The sequence below is a fragment of the Oreochromis aureus genome, linkage group 23 (assembly GCF_013358895.1).
Source record: "Oreochromis aureus strain Israel breed Guangdong linkage group 23, ZZ_aureus, whole genome shotgun sequence".
In the NCBI taxonomy this organism is placed as follows: domain Eukaryota; kingdom Metazoa; phylum Chordata; class Actinopteri; order Cichliformes; family Cichlidae; genus Oreochromis; species Oreochromis aureus.
The window spans coordinates 6,858,048-6,876,981 of record NC_052963.1 but is presented as its reverse complement, the minus strand read 5'-3'; the positions used below and the strand labels follow the sequence as shown (position 1 = coordinate 6,876,981).

Below are 18,934 nucleotides of genomic sequence, written 5' to 3'. Positions count from 1 at the left end.
ACCCACACACACACACACACGTGCACGAAAACACACACAGACGCACACACGCATTATTCAGCCTTCCATGACGCCTGGGGCAGTTAGTATTTACAAATCCGCTTGTTTCTCTGTGAAATCTCTCACATTACTTCTTGGATTCTGTCATAATGTTGGGAACTACTAAATCTCACTATTTCCACCGATTCAAAGCAGCGTTAAAGGATATCTTACTGACTGGATCATTGTGGGAGATGCATTTTTGCTTATAGTATACAGGTTTGCTGAACTGCTTACATGGGAGGTGTGGCACAACCAATCATTAGTGCACACGTGCGGTTTAAAGTGATGATTAGGAAGAATTCAAATCTGAAAACATCGAGTCATTTAGGAGAAAATGGGTCTTTGATGTCAAACAGTGGTGAAAAATGGCAGGCTTCTTGTTTCCTGCTGGCAGATGTAGCCAGTTTGCTAAATAAGCTGATATGTGAGAAGAAATTAATTAAATACAGCAATAAATGATCATAAGATCATATCCATCCATTTAGTTGATATTACAATCTGTATGTTAAATTCTACACTTAATCTGTTAATATAGGAAACCCATCCACATGTGGGATAGCTTATTGCACAGAATGAGGATGGCAAGTGAAGACATGTTTGGCTAATGCATTAGCAAAATATTGATTCTAAATATTGTTTTTAGATGAAAGTTTTCACTAAATGTGGTACAAACTTGAAACGTTTAGGTAAAAGATGTATTCAGATAGCTGGACCTTCATCATTAATGCGTGTACATGGTCTACCGGAGGTCTGAATTTGTTCTCCAATGAATTTAGATATTGAATTGACCTTCCTGCAGTCCAGATCTTTCACTAGCTGAAAACATTTGACGATCCAGGACTGTAGAGCTGCTAGAACCATATATTAGATAAGAATGGGACAACTTTCCTCTCCCTAAACTCCAGCAGCTGTGCTCCTCAGTTCCAAGATATTATTACAGACTGCTATTCAAAGTAGTGGGGATGCTACACAGTAGTAAACACGACTCAAGACAACTTTATAGAATGTGTTGTTGCCATCAAATTCAAAATGAGCTCATATTTCTCTTGAAATTGTACACCTTCTCACGTTAAACAGTTAACATTTTTTATGTTCTGTTGTGAATAAAATTTGGGCTAATGGGAATTTGTTTTTATTTATAGAGCCTCACAGTGTTTTTTTAGAACTGTGTTTGCATCTTTTTGGAACGTAGCCTAAAACCACACAAATAATGACCTGCAGACTGTATATTAAAAAAAGAAAAAACCTAAAAAACCCGATGTAGCCAACATGAAGCAGGAGGTGATGAGTGAGGAACTGAGGGACATTCTTTAGGCAAAGACTTCAAGCTTTATCTTCTGCTTTGCCTCACAAAAGGAACATAATTTTGAAGAACACCTTGTAAAAACTCAAAACTAATGACTGAGAGCATGCACTCATTAGGCAAATGTTTACTGACAGACTTGAATACAACACTTTAGATTTTACAATTAGAGGAGTCACATCCTGTGGGCCACTAGAAATAATCCAGGTTTAAGGTATTTCCAAACTGGCTTCACAAACTACATCCATATAACATTAAAGGTTAAAGCAGAAAAACTTGTGTTTTTTGGGGGGTTTGGAAAAGGTTAAAACTCTATAAAAAACCACTTAACATTCATTTCAGTGACTGAAAAATCACTGATAAGAAGAGCGGTTTGGTGAAAGTCAAAGCACGTCTCCTTCAGGGAAAGAATCTGACCTCTTGGTGCTCGAGTGAGGGCGCTGGGCGGCGGACAGCTGCTGCAAGCCCAGGGTAGGGCTGTGGAAGAGAAGACCGCTGCGTCGAAGCAGTTTCTGCTTCATGGCTGGCAGGCCGCTCCACTCCACAGCAAACCTCAGCACCTGCGGGGCGACACGACACCTCACTTCATATTCAATTTCAAGCCGCGACTGCAGCCGCCGGAGTCTTCATTTTCAACACAAATTGATAGTTTGGACAGTGGAACCTCTTTAAAAGCAAAACATTTTTTTAGCTTTTCAATTTTGAAAATGCACTTCAGCCAAAAACAAACAATTCAAAGGAGACAGTTTTCCAGATAGCTGAACAAAACCCATTAAACCAAAAGAGGGCTGTATATTCTTCCAGCGAAGGCAGGATTCGAAGAAAATCTACCAACAATATAACAAATAGCTCACCAGACACCGAGCCCTAATGGACAATTTACCTACGTATATTACACTCGAAAGGGTTTTTTTCTCGTCTTTGCTATGGATGATATTTACCGTCACAAAAAAGACTTGGGTCAAGATAAAAGTCTTTATATGTTATATGCAGACAGGTTTCAAGCTATCACAGCATGAAAGCTGTCTTTGTTGATCTTTGCGCAGGTATATTTTGAAGGAATTAGTACGTACTACTCATTAAATGTTTAATGTTAAATGAAAGTACTCAACAGAAACAAATGTTTGACGTCTGGATGTAAAGATGAACTCATTAAAATAACGCTAATAAGTATATATTTTAAAATATTGATTATATAACATATGTACAACATGTGTCATGACAGCTATCTATATATAATACATGTGATATTTATATAACACACTAATATCCCCCCAAAAAGTAATGTTTATGTACCTCTGATTTAATAAAAATGAATGGATTGCTAATGCTTTCACAGATATGAGGTTCTATAAACAGCAATGAGGACGTTTGTATTGTAACACAATGATATCAGAGACGAAGCCCAACCATCAGATCAGCACTTGGTGAATGTGGGGCAGAAGACCTCTCTTTTGAAGAGGACTGATTGCAGTTTTCTTGGATTGAGTCCGATATCCGATTTTTTCCAAGTGTGACCTTCCCATATAGATTTTTGCTGATTCCAATTTTCTGTCTAAGAACTAGAATTGACAGCATATACAAACAAAAAAACAAACTTTTTCTTCAATATTATATTCTATTTTTATAATAAAATGAATTATCACACTTTATATTTCCCCCAAACTACAGTAAGTTATGGGCATTTCTCTCACTTAAGCAACTGAAGAAAAAGTGCTCTGCTACTCGGCAGCAACAGACATTTATCTTACCAAACAGAAGGTGTAGTGGATTTACACTGAAGCTGCTGGCTTGATGCTGGCTCTGAGCTCTGGACAGCTTTAACTTTAGCCGCTTTGCCTTTGTTAGCGTCTTCAAAATGTCCAACAATATTAGCATTAGCGTTAGCGTTTGCCTCTGAGTGTGTGCACAACTATTTGATATCAGCAATGACATACGTGACATTAACCGGCCAGTCCATGGTCAGCGCCAAGTATGCTGGAAACTGCTGGCTAGTCAATTAGTGCATCTATTTAATTCAATTTTATTTTTATTGGGCCTAATCTCAAGAACAGTTGCCTCAAAGCGCTTTATATTGTAAGAAGACCCAACAACAATATAAAGAAAACAGAGAAAACCCCAACAATCAACAAACATCCTGTGAGCTAGCACTTTGGCAACAGTGGGAAGAAAAACTCCCTTTTAAAAGGAAGAAACCATGGATTCAAGGTCACCTGATCCAATCCTAAATATAGGCTTTAAAAAAGGAAAGTTTTAAGCCTAATCTTAAAAGTAGAGATAGTGTCTGTCTCTCGAATCCAAACTGGAAGCTGGTTCCATAGAAGAGGGGCCTGAAAGCTCAAGCATCTGCCTCCCATTCTACTTCGAAATACTCGAGGAACCACAGGTAAGCCAGCAGTCTGAGAGCACAGCGCTCTAATGGGGTGATGCAGTGCTATAATGTCATTAAGATAAAATGGGGCCAGATTATTCAAGACCTCGCATGTGAGGAGCATAAAAGCATCTCTGCTTTTATCAGGAACAGACAGTACCAGAGTCAGCGAGGGGCCGCCATCTACTGCGACTCATTTTGCACATATTTTCACAAAACCAGAAAAACGGCATTTAAAACCACAAGCGATACTAAATTATTATCGCCCGTAACATCCTTGAGACTGAAGGCAAGTAGTACGCTGTCATTAGGAACTTGGTGTCAAATCACAGCATCAAGCTGAACGTCATGTGCCGGTAGAGCACAGAAACCCTCCTCTACAGCGAGACAATCTTCCTCCTGACAGGAGGAAAGTAGAGATGAAGACTGTGGGTAAGCTTAGTGAAAATCTGAAATAGTAATTGTGCTGCCAGGCCATCAAAGGTTAGATGAGAGCCAAAAAGTTGAATCAGATGTCAAAAGTTGAAACTAAGGAGGAGAGTGGGATGCTCCTTCCAGCTTGCAGATTGGCCGAAGGTCAGACAGGTTAATAGGTGAGACGTGTGGGTGGAAACAGAGGGTGCTGTGATTTTCACTGTGTATCTGGACAAAGATGTATGATAATGATACTTTTATCCTTTAGGTTTTACTTTTTTCTTGTTGGTAAATGATATTTCAAAGGCTAAAAACAAAACAAAATCATTGGTCCCAGTGGTTTTTGTCTTTTTTAGGAAACCTTCATGATGGTGTTTATACAGATGTGGAATTAATATGTAAAATTCTGTCTAAACTGTATCATGGTTACAGCCAGGTTACTGGGACATTTGTAACATCTGGGTATTACTTTCAACAGAACACATGTCTAAATATCACAGACCAGACTGACATACACAATGTGCTCTGTCCTCCTCGAGTTTCTCACTTCACTAAAATGGAAAATAGGAAAAAAAAGACTTATAGATTCAAAAAATTGGACAAACATCAAAAGTTTATGTCCCCAAAGTTGCCAAAGATAAACACAAACCTCTCCACAATGACCAAAGACTTTTTCGTCTCTCACTTTGCACTACAACTTCACTCGTGTATCACATTATAATGTTTATAAAATGCAAGTGGGCTAAAGTGGGCTGGAACTATCGGGAGCAGCGTCCTGGCTACCTTCACTATATCCGATAGGCAGACTTCCTTCGAATAAGTTAATCTGTTATGCACTGGAGCCTGGTTTCGCTTCCAGAGATATCAGGGATGTACTTGCTGAGTAACAGCAATAACCTCCCATGGCCTGCTTACACCTTCATTCAACACATGCCCTTATTCTTCCTATCGCTATGATGCCTTCATGGTACATATGTAAATAAAGGCTTTGCCATATACAGTGTCATGAAAAACTATTTTCCTTCTTCCTGATTTCTTTGTTTTTTTCCATATTTGTCACACTTACATGTTTCAGATCATCCAACAAACTTAAACAAAGATAAATTCAAAAAGCAAGAATGCAATTAATTGCAAGTGTTAATAGCAAGCAATAATTGGCAATAAGTTTCACTGTGGAGTTTGTGGAGCTCAATCTTTGTAAAGGAAAGTGTTTTTTTAATATGAACATCCTGTTTAAGGTCATGCCAAAGCACCTTCACTGGATTAAGTCTGGACTTTGATTGGGCCGCTCCAAAACTTTCATCTCGGGGGTTTGTTTGGCCATTCAGACGTGGACTTGTTGGTGTGTTTTGGATCATTGTCCTGCTGGAAAACCTGAGTGTGCTTGAGCTTCAGGGCACAAACTGATGGATGGACATTTTCCTTCATAGTTTTCTGGTAGAAAGCAGAATTAATGATTGCATCAATTAACGGATCAATGCACTCTCAAGGATACTTGAGACTAGCCGCCATCTACTGCCCACCTAGTCTACATGTGTTTTGTGGATTTGGAGAAGCATTCGACCGTGCCCCCCGGAGTGTCCTGTTGGAGGTCGTCCGGGAGTACGGGGTGTTTGGCTCATTGCTACAGCCCATTCGATCCTTATACAACTGTTGCAAGAGCTTGGTCTGCATAGCCGGCAATAAGTTGGACTCGTTTGTTGTGGGTGATGGGCTCCGCTATGGCTGCCCTTTGTCACAGATTCTGTTTATAATTTTTATGGACATCATTTTTAGGTGTAGCCAAATGGCGGATAAGATTCTGGGTGGTCTCAGAATCTTATCTCTGCCGTAAAAGGGTGGAGTGCTCACTCCGGGTCAGGGATGAGTTCCTGCCCCAAGTGGAAGAGTTTAAGTATCTCGGGTCTTGTTCACAAGTGAGGGGAGAAGGGAGCGGGAGATCGACAAACGGATTGGTGCTGCCGCTGCAGTGATTCGGACGCTGTACCGATCTGACATGGTGAAGAGAGAGCTGAGTGTAAAAGCTAAGCTCTCAATGCACCGATCGATCTACGTCCCTACCCTCACCTATGGTCACGAGCTGTGGGCAGTGACCAAAAGAGCGAGATCGCGGATACAAGCGGCAGAAATGAGCTGACTCCGAACGGTGGCTGGCGTCTCCCTTAGAGATAGAGTGAGAAGTTCAGCCATCCGGGAGGGGCTCAGAGTAGAGCCGCTGCTCCTCCACATCGAAAGGAGCCAGTTGAGGTGGTTCAGGCATCTGACAAGGATGCCTCCTGGGCAAGATGTTCCAGGCATGTCCCACCGGGAGAAGACCGCGGGGCAGACCCAGGACACGCTGGAGAGATTATATCTCTCGGCTGGCCTGTTAACGCCTTGGTGTTCCACCAGACAAGCTGGAGGAGGTGACTAGGGAGAGGGAGGTCTGGGCTTCTCTGCTTAGGCTGCTGCCCCCGCAACCCGGCCCCAGATAAGCGGAAGAAGATGGATGGATGGATGAATGGATGAATCAATTAACTGAAGTAGTTCACATCCTGAAGCATCAAAACAGGCCCAGACCATCACACTACCACCACCATGTTTGACTCTTGCATTGATGTTCTTTATATGAATTTTTTGTCTCGTCAGTCCACAGATTATTTTCCCAGAAGTCTCGGGATCATCAAGATGTGTTTTGGTAACAGTGAGGTTGGCCATTTTAATTTAATTTAATTTAATTTTGATCTTTTTGTTTTCACCTTCGAACTCTTCCATGAATGCCATTTTTAACAGTCTCTTTCTTACTTTATTTTGAAGTAAACATTCTCCTTTTCCAGTTTGTTTTGGACTTTTAACAGTTTCACAACCACTTTGCAATTAGTTTAAGTGACTGTGCAACTGTGGTAAACTGCTAGTGACCAAAGAAATAGCTAGAAATTCTGGATGCAGCACCACATACCTCTTTGTAACTAATTACACCAATCAACTGCAAGTAATTTCCTGCGACCGCTTGCCAAACAGTTTGATAATACACGTTTTCCTGGCGACCATTTACCAGTCTCTAGGCCTGACTGACTGAAGTTATAACCACAGAGCTCAAAGTGTGAGCACAGAAGCCCCACCCACCATCTGTTAAAACCTTCTGTTTGGCAGGGCCAGCCAATCACAAGAATGTTAATTTAAAGGGATGGGGTTTGGTAGCTATTTTGGCTTATTTCAGACAGATGATGACCTGAGACTCAGCACCAAAGCCAACTACAGGTGCAACTTCTCACTTAATTTAAAAAAGGACCGAGTAGCTTTAGTAAGAATATAAAAGCAAAGAGGTTAAAACGGTTTTTGTTGAAAACTATTTGGGTTAAACTGTATTTTAACCTCAATTAATGATTATCTTCACAGAAACATCTTCCGGTTTTCATTAAATACAGATTATTCATACAATACATATTCTGTAATTACTGACCATTCATCTCAAAGATGGTTTGATTCATTTGAAAGTGTTGTTGTTTTGGCTGTAGGAGTGTTTACACACCACTGCTTCCCCATCCAAGACGTTTCACATCCCGCATTAAACCGCTTGCTAAGTATTGATTGTGATGGACAATTGGAGTGTAACGGGGCATAAATGATGGGTCGGAGGATGGATGCAACTCACGCCTCGGTTTAACAAAGCAACATAAACAACGTGACAGGCGGGGCTTCTGTCAGTAGCTGGTACCGACACGGCAGATTGCAGGATTTAATATTAGCTGGTTGGCGCATGGGGTCCTTTGAGGCGATGATCTGTCTCCTTTAACAACCCTCATAAAACTGCCCACTTTCTTTTGCCCGTCTCCTCGGCAGCCCAAACCCCCAAGCCACCCCCCCCCCTTTTGTCCTATCTCCATCGTCCGCCACCTCCACTTCCTCGTCCTCCTCCCTCTCCTGCTCTCCTTCTTCAGGCCCTGCAGTAGTGAAACGTGGGCGTCCATACTCCACCTATCTGTCAGGGGCCCAATGGTGCGCTGCTGCTCTTCCTGCTCATGATCAGAGGTGTCATTAGTTTCACATGCCAGTGACACACACACATCCGTTAGGTTTAATAACCTCCGTACTGCCTCGTGTCTCATCTTCACTGGGTCAGTGGAATTGAAGCGATAGCTCCACTGGTGAGATATGAAACTAAATTATCTTAGTCTAAAATTAAGGTCATCCTTAACGCAGCCTATGGGCACACTAAGTGAAAAACTTTTAGCTCCACACTCCAGCATATGCAGACTTTTCCATCATCTTAAATTCTTCTCATGGCTACATTTTTTTGTCTTTGCAATCAATCACGAGAAGCAAACAGTGGCACATCTTATAACCTAGAAGTCAACCTTAGTTTAATTTGCCTTTAAAGTGTTTTAACAGTAACGACAAATTAAGTAGGTACATCTCCCTCGTGTGAATGCCCCAGTCCACGTACACACCCACACACATTCATGAATATCAAAGCGCACGCAAGAGACGCGCACATATCCAGACTCAGCCCGGCGGGAAGGGCAGACCTGTATTCGATTTTCCCTGCGCCGGCTGAAGGCCTCGGGCAGGTCATCCCAGTTGGTTAGTTTGATGTCCAATGGGATGAAACTCAAGTTCAGCGGAGCTCCGTCCTGAAAGATGAGGAGACAGAGACGAAGGAGACAGCCTGAAGCAAAGTTACCACCATCAGTCTTAAAGTAAAGTTGTTACTAATATTATTTCTAAACATCTTTAGCCTGAATTATAGTTTGTTACTCCACATTTGCCCTTCATCATCTAATATGAAGTCTTTGGAGGCAGCCATGCAATCTGTAGTTTTTGAAACATTTTAATTCCAGTTCAGTATAAAGTGCCAAGTCAACACAGTCATCTCAAAGAGCTTCATATTTACACGGTAAATATTGAGCAAGAACAACAACCTCTGACAGAACTTGGCTCATGGAGGGGCAGCCTTCTGCATGACTGGCTGACTCCCTATACCTGTGTACCTGGATTTTCTCTAACCCCAGTTGGACAAGCCATTTGTAAAGGGTAAGGATGGATGGAAAGAGACCCCAAACCAACCCAAAACAAAAAAAAAGAAAAAAAGAAATCTCAATAATTTAAAATGGCCAGCAGAGGGCAACTCTTCTGGTTGCTGTAAGGTGTCCAGTAGTACAGAGGGAAAATGGCCTTAGGGTCCACTGACCTGTGATCAGTGAACACTTTTCTGACAAGCTTATGTGCTCAGATGCTACTTTCAAGTCATACTGAATAGAACAGGAAGCTTATTTTGAGGATGCTAGATATAGAGTGAGATGGAGGCAAAGAAGAAGAAGAAGAGTACTGATCAGGCTGACAGCTCATTGGCTAACAGCTTATCAGTCTCAAGTTGTTAGCTAATGAGCCTGCTTTGTCCCTCGGTCAGATCCACCCCATACTGGTCACATCTACTTTCAAAACACTAAGATGACTACGACATAACGGGGACTTCACTAAACAATAAGTGCTCAATTATTGCTAAAGCCATCGTTTATATGCAGTTTATGATGCTGACCAAGTTTTCCTTGATGAAATGAGTTGCAGATCATAACGCACAACTCTGTAGTTTTATTCAAATTCATATAAATATTTTTTATATACTATCTCTAAATTGCGTGTAAACACACAGCCAAAGACACAGTATAATTCTGCTGAACTAAAAACTGTGCGCCTTCATGGTTATATGAGTTTTAAATAACTATATGACTATATTTATAAATGTACATTTTTATGTAAATCATATGCATTTATGTGTACTTATGTCAGTTCCTCACAACTGAGTCCACTAAATGAAAGCCATGAGACACAGCTGAATAAACACAGTCAGAAATACACTAATGAGCTAAAAACATCTTAATTAAACTACTATCGACGTTACCAAGCTTCACATGTCATTAAGTCTTCCATTATAGTTTTAAACCTGCCGGGGAATCATTTGTGTATGACTGCCAACAGTAACAAGGATTACAGCTACGTTACAGATCAGCAACCACTCCCAAACACAGGAACAAGTATTCTTTTACAGCAGCCATATAAAGATTCATTCAACTAATATAAACTGATCTGAGAAACATGAATAACTGTATATATATGTAAAGTAATGGTAAAAACAGCTTAACTATATGACTAAAATTATAACAGCTTTAATAACTTGGTAAGTATTTTATATATTAAAATAGTTCAAATGAATTCACTAAATTCCCCCAAAAGCTGAGAGGATGGTGAATGGTAAAACCCAGAGCTCAATAAAAATGCCTCATCACTGACCCTCTAACCCTAACAAAATTACATGAATATTCATTGTATGGCAAGATTCAATTCAACTTTATTTATACAGCACCAAATGACAACAACAGTCATCTCAAGGCGTGAAGAGTACTTCATCCATGTGAGGTATCTGTGGTGTTATACCAGATAAAAAACTGAGAACCGCTGAAGTAGATCATTACTTAGTCTTTGTGTAAAAGGTAATGGATGCTTCATAAACATGTGTAGCTATAGCCTATATTTTCCTTTGACAAATGCACTTGAAATTTGAATTTAACACTCAAATTTGAATTTTTTTTCTCTGAGATACCCGTTTCCACCTGGATAGATTTCAAAGCAGAAGAATATTTAAACAAGAAGCACATCCTTCCAGAAAGAGTAAGATCAGTTTTCTAGTTCCAACAGGGACAAAAATCTTAGATAGAAAGTGGTTTCAAAGCAACAACTGTTCACAGATGCCTCAAAACTTTTTCTTCCTACACCTGTGAGACGGGAAGTCTAAAGGGATTTATACACTGTAGAGCTGTATTATATATTTATATTTCTTTCGTACAGATTGATATGAATATTAATTCTGGATTAATGATCTGATATTTTCTTCATTTTTTCTGGATGTTAAATTATGAATAAATCACAGCGAGATGCAATAAAACTACCTTGAGGTTGTTTTAAATGTGTTTTAGACACACACACAATCACAAATCCACAATTTACTTGAAAATATTATAAATAATAGTAAATAATAACTTTATTAAGGTCCCAAATTCTATGCATAGTAACATTTTTTGCAGTTTAGCTCAGATACAGCACCACAATGGATTCAAACGAAATAATCAAGTTGTGGCAGAAATGTAGACTTTCAGCTTCATGGAAAAATGTTCCATGATTGTTAATGGATTTACAGCCACACAAAAATATTAGCAGTAGCAGAAACTTTAGCAGTGTCCAAATCAATCTGAAGTGTTTGGTGCATTTCTCCCCAGTTTTGGAACAACATTTTTTCCTTTGGAGCTTCTACAAGATCAACTTGTAGAAGATCCAAAGCATGCCACATCATCTGTGAAACATGGCAGAAGCAGTGTGATCCACGGGCATGTACGGCTGCCAATGGAATAGAAGTTTACTGAGGATGTGACCGCTGATAGAAGTAGCAGGAGGAATGCTGAAGAGTAAACGGCTTTACTCTGCTGAGATTTAGCCAAACGCTGAAAAACTGGTGGGACAGTGCTTCATAGCACAGATGGCTGAACAGCAGCAAGACCCACAAACGAGCAGCAACTGATGGCGCTGCAGTGAAAGCCTGGCAGAGCATCTTAAGGTAGAAAAATCAGCATTTGAAGATGTCCGTGGTTACTGACTGTATAAGACTGCATCCGAGTATTCGAAGAATTCTTATGTTTAAAACTGCATTAAAATCGGTGGATCAAGAATCAGTTCTTTGCTTTTTGAGGGGCACTTTCAAGAACATAAAACAACGGCTAGGTTGGAAAAAGAGCAATTTCAAGTCTGAAGTCGTTGTCTGCTGGAAAGGGGTGGACTCCCTACTCCAGGTTGGAGATGAGTTGCTGTCTCAAGTGGAAAAGCATCTCAGGGTCATTTTCATACACAGGGGAGGAGTGGAGCAGGAGGAAAACAGATGAACCTGTGCAGCTCCTGCGGTGGTAGAAGTAATTAACTGGCTTGATATGGTAAACAGAACTCTGATTGTGAAGGTAAAGCCGTCAATTTACAAGTCAATCTCTGTTCCTACCCTCACCTCTGAGCTTCCTCATGAGGTGGGCGTCTGTGCTCATTTGTAGGGCGAGGATGAGGTCCTTAGCCATTAGGGAGTACAAAGCTGCTGCGCCACTGCATCAAAAAGAGCTAGCTTAAGTGGTCTGTGAATCTAACTAGGACGCGTCTCCTGGACACTTCCCAGGTAAGGTTTCGGAAATGTCCAACCAGCAGGAGCTGATGAGGAGGAAAAAGAGAGATCTGGACCTGAATAATTTAAATAAAATGGATGGATGGATGTACTGACATACGCAGGCAAAATACCTCAAATTATGTCACTGTCCAAATAGTTATGGAGCTGACAAAGAAGAAAAAATCTGTAGTTTTGGCTACGATACCCTCACTCCCACTCACAAGGCACACAGAGAGACCCATAAAAAACTATCAGAGGGTCTGTGAAGCAATAAATAGTGCTCGAGCACGCAGTGACACCACCACACTGCACACAGGCCCTTCATGCTTCTTTGGACGTTTCTGAGTGGCTCCTCGTGTTTTCCTTTCGAAGCAGTTGGTGAGACGTGGGATTCTGCCGCTGACTCACTGGTGTAACCGAAGCAAACAGAGATACAACCGTTCGCCGAGCGTGCTTTGGAGCGAATCACGAGGCAGCGCCGTTATTGTTTCACTCGCCCGATGAGAAGAAATGTCAGGATAATACTGTGGTTATATAACTTCAAGCTAAGGAGGAGGGATACATCGCAAAGAACCTTGCCGACGCTATCAAATAAATGTTAACTATGTGTCAGAGAAGGTGGGCGTCTCTGAGTGAACTTTCTTTTTTCTCATTAGCTACAAGAGAATCATTTCTTGTAATGCCGTGCATTTCTCTTTTAGATAGCAGACATTAATGAGAGGCATCGTCAAATGCTTGTCCTGCACTGTATCCTCCCAGTTCTTACAATCAGTTCTCTTCTCTCTGGGTGCTGGACACCTGGGCTGAGAATACTGCAATGTCTACGCTTAACAAAGTTTAGAGGAGAGGAAACACAGTGTATCGATTTAGCTTAAAGCACCGCTTTTCATGTGTGGAGACTCTCTTGCAAGGATGACGTAAAAAGGTTGTGGATTACAACGCTCTGTTATCAGGAGACATGGGAAGTAAGTAAAGTTAAATGAGATCAGTGTCCTCTCCTCTCAGAAGAGCCACAGAGCTGTTTGGATCAAGACAAGCGGGCTGTAAAAGTGGCCTGTAATTACATAAAATAACTCCAGACAGCAAGGAGGATGAAAAACTAATACTAGTGAGTTTTTGAAGGGTTCAGGACAGTAGCTGTCCACTAGCCATGTCCACTTATTATAATGCTACACCAAACACAGCGGTGACCTCGTTTAAAAGGTTTAAGTTAAATGTTTCCAATGAAAGTGCACAGTGAGGGTCAATAAGTGAGGTACAGGTACCAGGCCCCATCGTATGCCCAACTACAGGTAATTCATATGTTGCTGTATCGTTTGAATTATTTGACATCAGAAAGTTTTGATCCCGAGCTTAATCTCCAGACTGAAAACTTCACTTTTATTCATCTGTTCTGAAGCATTAGGACTCAGCGAGCGTGAGGGCTGTAATTAATGCTGACATTTTAAACTTAGCTTGAAAGTTTGCAGCCCATGAATAGTGCTAATAAAAAGCTTTACAGGGTTCAAACTACAACTGAATAGTTCTTTAGGACTTGGGCTTATTACAAACCAAGGGACGCGGCACTGAAGCCTGTTGAAGAGACAGGCTTGGATCTGAAAACAGTATAATAACAGTATCAATATGTAAATGTTACACACACCCCTGTTAACTATTATAATGTTAGCGATGTAGTTTGTTTACTGCGGTTTCTCAAATAATTCTGCCATGACGCATTTCAGAAGCCGAAAAAGGCCAAAACACCCGGATGTGTTGCTCTCACCTATAAAACTCTCAGAGACTCTTAGTGAAATAGCCATGAATTAAACGCTCTTTAATCCTCACAGAGCCATAGAGCAACAGTACAACTATGTACTCCTCCTGTACAACTCCCGTGCGGAAAATAAAAAGTAACTGCAGGACCTAAACTGTCTGTAATTACAAACCGAATATACAGTTTTGCAGCGTTCACATGCAATTAGTTTCATTGTGTGCTGTAGCTCATTCTGCACTAAAACTTTAGGGATTGTCTGCAGAGCAATCAGATTTTTAATTACCAACTTACAGAACTTGAATTTAGTTTCATTTAAGTTCTGTAATCTGGCCACACTTTCTTTCTTTATTGGTTGCCATGGTAATTCCTGTGGTAACCAAGGAGCTCATTAGTGATCTTGCTTGTTTTATCCACCTTTATTCTAATATATGTTTGAAGATCCTGTTTCTCTTGTGAGAGCATGCATGCATGCATTAGTAACAAAAATAATGAGCATTATGAAGAGGATAAAAAAACAGGAATAAACCCATAAGAATATACCTCACTGTAATTATAGGTAATCATACCGCAGCGGCTTGGAAGCATCTGCATAATCACTGTAAAAAATAACCACAATAAAGAACATTTACCAGGTTATTACTGCTTCATTAGCACTAACTACTGCCAATTTGAAGACCGACAAGCCACTTACCCTCAGAGTTAACTTCAATCAAACAACATCGACTGTACCAAACAAGAAAGAGGCTGATGGGCGGATTCAGGTAAAAGCCACAATCTGGTTTCAGCTCTCAGAGCCACGTCAGGCTTGGAGATGATGGTCGGAGAGGACAGGCAGGAGGCAGGAGAAAGGATAAAGCCTAAAGGTTAATACCTGCCGGCAGCCGGCACATGGATTTGGAGATACAAATCAACATTAGGAAGTTTTTTTTTTTCCTCCTGCGCTGTACCCGCAGTGCAAAGACGCCCATGTGTTTATTTGGATTATGGTAAAATAAATATCATGGAGAGTCAGGGGAATGGTGGAGCGAGTTGTGCTGTAACAGCATGAAGCAGGATTAGAGCCCCGCTAGATGTGATTGAAAAGAGGCACACTATGCTTCCCACTAACAAGCTCATGAGGAAAGCAACTGAAAATATTGGTTTCATTCAAACATACGATATTATTATCATTATTATTATTATTATTGTTATTATCATTAATAAAATAAAAGAAGTATGTTTATTTTCAGGTTGAATAAAATGATGATCAGCCAAAACATTAAAACCACTGACAGTTGCTTTTAATTGTCATCTCTTTGCAATGCCATATGCTGCTGAGAAGCCCTTAGTCCTGGTGGTATTTACAATACTTGGATGATACTTTGACATGTACCACCCACCTAAACAATGCTGCAGAAGAAGCACATCCCCCTATGACAATGCATCCCGTCACACCGCAAAGAATGCTCAGGAACGCCCCAGGCATTAACCCGGCTTCTAAACTCAAAATTCCACATGATGTCCTCAAACACAGACAGTCCACTGCACCCCACTTTATATTCCACACAAACCAAAGGATCCACATCCAGCACTACTTATTTAAGTGTATGTATGTATAATTTGTACTCCTGATTAGAGGAAATCTGAAATGAATTTAAACCTATGCATCCAATTCTTGTTTTTTAAGTCAATAAAGATGTTTGCTGTACAATCATTCTATCACTAAAAAGAACTGCTCAAAGAAATCATTAAAAGCCCAAAATGACCATGAAATTCATACTAATGAGCAGTGGATGTAAATTTCTGACCACAGCTTTACACACGTATACACACACATACCAATACAGGGGTTACCTTTCATGAGTGACTAAATCTGACAGACAGATGAATGCCCATTACTTGAAATAATTAATGTTTTAGCCTAGCATTGCTACCAGTGATAGCATGGAGAAACCTGCTCAGTAATATAAGAATAATGTGAGGCAATCATGGTGCAGATGTAAAGCTTCTATTGAAGAGGAACAAGCATAAATGGTACACTATTTCATACCAATCAGACGGTGTTATCTGTGGCTTTTTTTCACTGTTTCAAGTAAAGACATGGGGAAAAAATTTGATACTCTGTTACTATTTTACATGGTAACAAAGTATCTCAGGATTGGTTCTTTGCAAAGATGTCTGTTATGTGAAGACAAAGAAAAAACATCCCTTGAATTAGGAGACTTTTTATGCTTTTTTATGCAAGATCAGTTGAGCAATAAGCTCCTTTGAAGCAAACTATAAACAAATGTGGGGTGGCTCAAGACATTTATATGGTTTATTGTGGATATTAGCAGTGTTAGCATCAACTCTGTTCACTGTCAGCTTTACAAATGTGCTAAAATAACTGACTTTGTTTTATTTATAAGCTAGGATCATGTATTGTGACCATGCATACTCATTTTTTACTTTTTTGAAATATCGTGTCAAGAAGAACCCAAAAAACGGATTTTTAGGTGTGGCCATTCTGGGTCCATGGGTAAATGGTCTTAGCTCCTGTGACCTGTGCCTTAAGTTCATGACTTCAGTTTCTAGTTTCAAGTCTTATTAATCAAAACATGTGTAGTTTATAAAATGAAACTATTCTTTAGTGTCCAGATGGATGATAAAGATGTTTTGGCTTCATAACAAGCTGCTAGTATACGAGAGTACAGTATCTCTCTGTTTGCAGTCACTCCTGATGTTTGGTTCCAAAAAGCTAAGATGACGACAGTGAAAATGGGAAACAGAAAACCTTTAGGTGACGTCATTGTAGGTACGTTCATCACTTATACAGAGTCTATGGTGTTAGCTCATCAGGCTCACGTTGCACTGGTTTCTAAATATATGGTTACATCCAGTTTCAATAAAACCAAGATGATGATAACCAAAATGCCAACGTTGAGGCTTTGCAGTCCAATAACCAAGGGTCTATCATTTACACACAGCTTGTGGTTAACTGACTCATTTTTCTCTTCAAAGTCTTTGTTCTGCACTTCTCTGCTGTCACTAATCCTGGACTAAAACTCCACATGCACATCGAAAAGCCTGACAAACGTATAGCTACTGAAGTCTTTCCAGATATTCTAAGAATAAAACAGTCATCCATGTGTGCAGGCCCTGACAAATGTGGATTGCTATACTGCTCCATTATTCAGTGGTCTGTCACATGTAACAACAGCGCAAGAAAAGTCTGAGAAATCACAACATGCCAAACTAATTGTAGTCCAACATATGGTGTTTCTGAATTATCCTCAGCTTCTTCACCACACTTATCGGTTCTTCCTGGTCTTGACAGGAGTCAAAAAACCTACCCACCAAAGAGAAGGGACAGTGAACCCTTGAATAAAACAACTGTTTGCTGTGCAGTAAATGGACATAAAATTACTAATACTCTCAATATTTCTCATTCAAGCCTCGGTGACAAATCTTCCTCTGATTGTGCCTCGAGTAGCCCCCTGTGTGAATACTTTGCCTTGTCCAGGATTATCCCAATGTGACAGCTTTCCAGCCAGAATTCCTCCACTTTATCATTTAAACGACAGCGGGAGACATTTATCTCCTCAGCTTATCGTCTCAGCCACGCGTACATGACACTTGTCTATTGCTGTCAGGCTAAGATTCCACTGGTGATTCAGTTCAGCGTCTTGCTCTTCTTTATGTAAAACCCTCTTGTCTCTTATCTGTGTTAGTGGGGAAGGAATTTGATCCCTCATGAATGAAGCAAAAGGGCGTGAAGTATCACAACGCGATCAATACAAAGGTCTGTTGGCAAGTGGCACTCGAGGGGAGTGCCAAGAATGCACAGGAGTGTAATCAGAGCCACACTGCAGTTAAACTATAGCTTGTGTTAGTCTGCTGGACGCGCCACAAGCTTCAATGGTGGAAGGCGCTAAAAGAACATTTGGCTTGAATACTGAACAAAACACCTGAACTCTTCAAATAAAAGTGCCTCATGGGTTACTATTAGGCCATTTATATTAGTGCTGATTCTCCTGAACGATAGGCGTCGCCACTCAGACAAAACCTCAGCATCAGCACTGAAGAAGCAGTCAAAACCAGATGCGAAGAAATCAGAAAGTGTCATCTTTTCAAACTGTTGAAACCTCTCCCTCTAAAGTGTGGCTTGCACCAGCAGATATGATGTCGCTTTTGGCGTTCGGTGCTGTTAGCTAGAGCAAGATCAGCGAGTCTAACGGCCCGTTATCGCAGTTCATTTCAAATATAACGTGTTACTGGTGACTGTTATTTTGGCTACTGCATGTGTATTTGTAAAAGTTTCCCTTTGTCAATCATAGAAACATGATTTACTCAGATTTCTAGCAGGCAGGTTCCAGCAAAATGTGTTTATAATGCTGTGAAAAAGTATATAAAGTACCTTCCTCCCTGATTTCTTAGATTTTTGCATAATTGTTTCACTTAAAAATAAAATTAGAGAAAAATTACCCGAGTAAATGCAAAATGTAGTTTTTAAATGATGAAAAAGCTATCCAAACCTATGTGCCACCAAAACCTCATAAATGGCTAAAACCTCATAAATGGCTGTGCCAGGACAAAAGTCCAGATAAAATTAGGGTTTTATCAGGATCAAAGCTGTGAGTGCAGTGCCAAAAATCCGGCAGTGTCCTCTAGCGCTTCCCGGACACCTACCATGTGAGGTTTATCAGGCATAAAATCTTCAGTGTCCTACAGAAGAGCTGGAGGGGGTAGCTGGAGAGAAAGAGGTCTGGGCATATCTGATTAGACTGCTGCTCCTGTGACCCAGATAAGTGGCAGAAATTGGATAGATGGAAGCTATCATGACATTGAACTGACTCAGTGATAACAGTAACATTTAAAACCCACATTACTGGTCATACTAAGGCCTCCAGTCACACA

General features: G+C 40.5%; 1 protein-coding gene across 7 annotated transcripts in view; it reads right to left on the bottom strand.

Annotated features, from left to right (window-relative positions):
• The window catches only part of zranb3 (zinc finger, RAN-binding domain containing 3), a 116,071-nt gene that overhangs the window by 20,895 nt on the left and 76,242 nt on the right, over positions 1 to 18,934 (bottom strand). For 6 of the 7 annotated variants that reach the window (XM_039606903.1, XM_039606904.1, XM_039606902.1 and 3 more), the window contains 2 exons: positions 8,639 to 8,743; positions 1,763 to 1,905 (listed from right to left, as the gene is read on the bottom strand). In XM_039606903.1, the coding sequence (XP_039462837.1) occupies positions 1,763 to 1,905; positions 8,639 to 8,743 (248 nt within the window). The remainder of the gene's footprint in view (positions 1 to 1,762; positions 1,906 to 8,638; positions 8,744 to 18,934) is intronic. The other variant, XM_039606905.1, reaches the window with a different exon arrangement.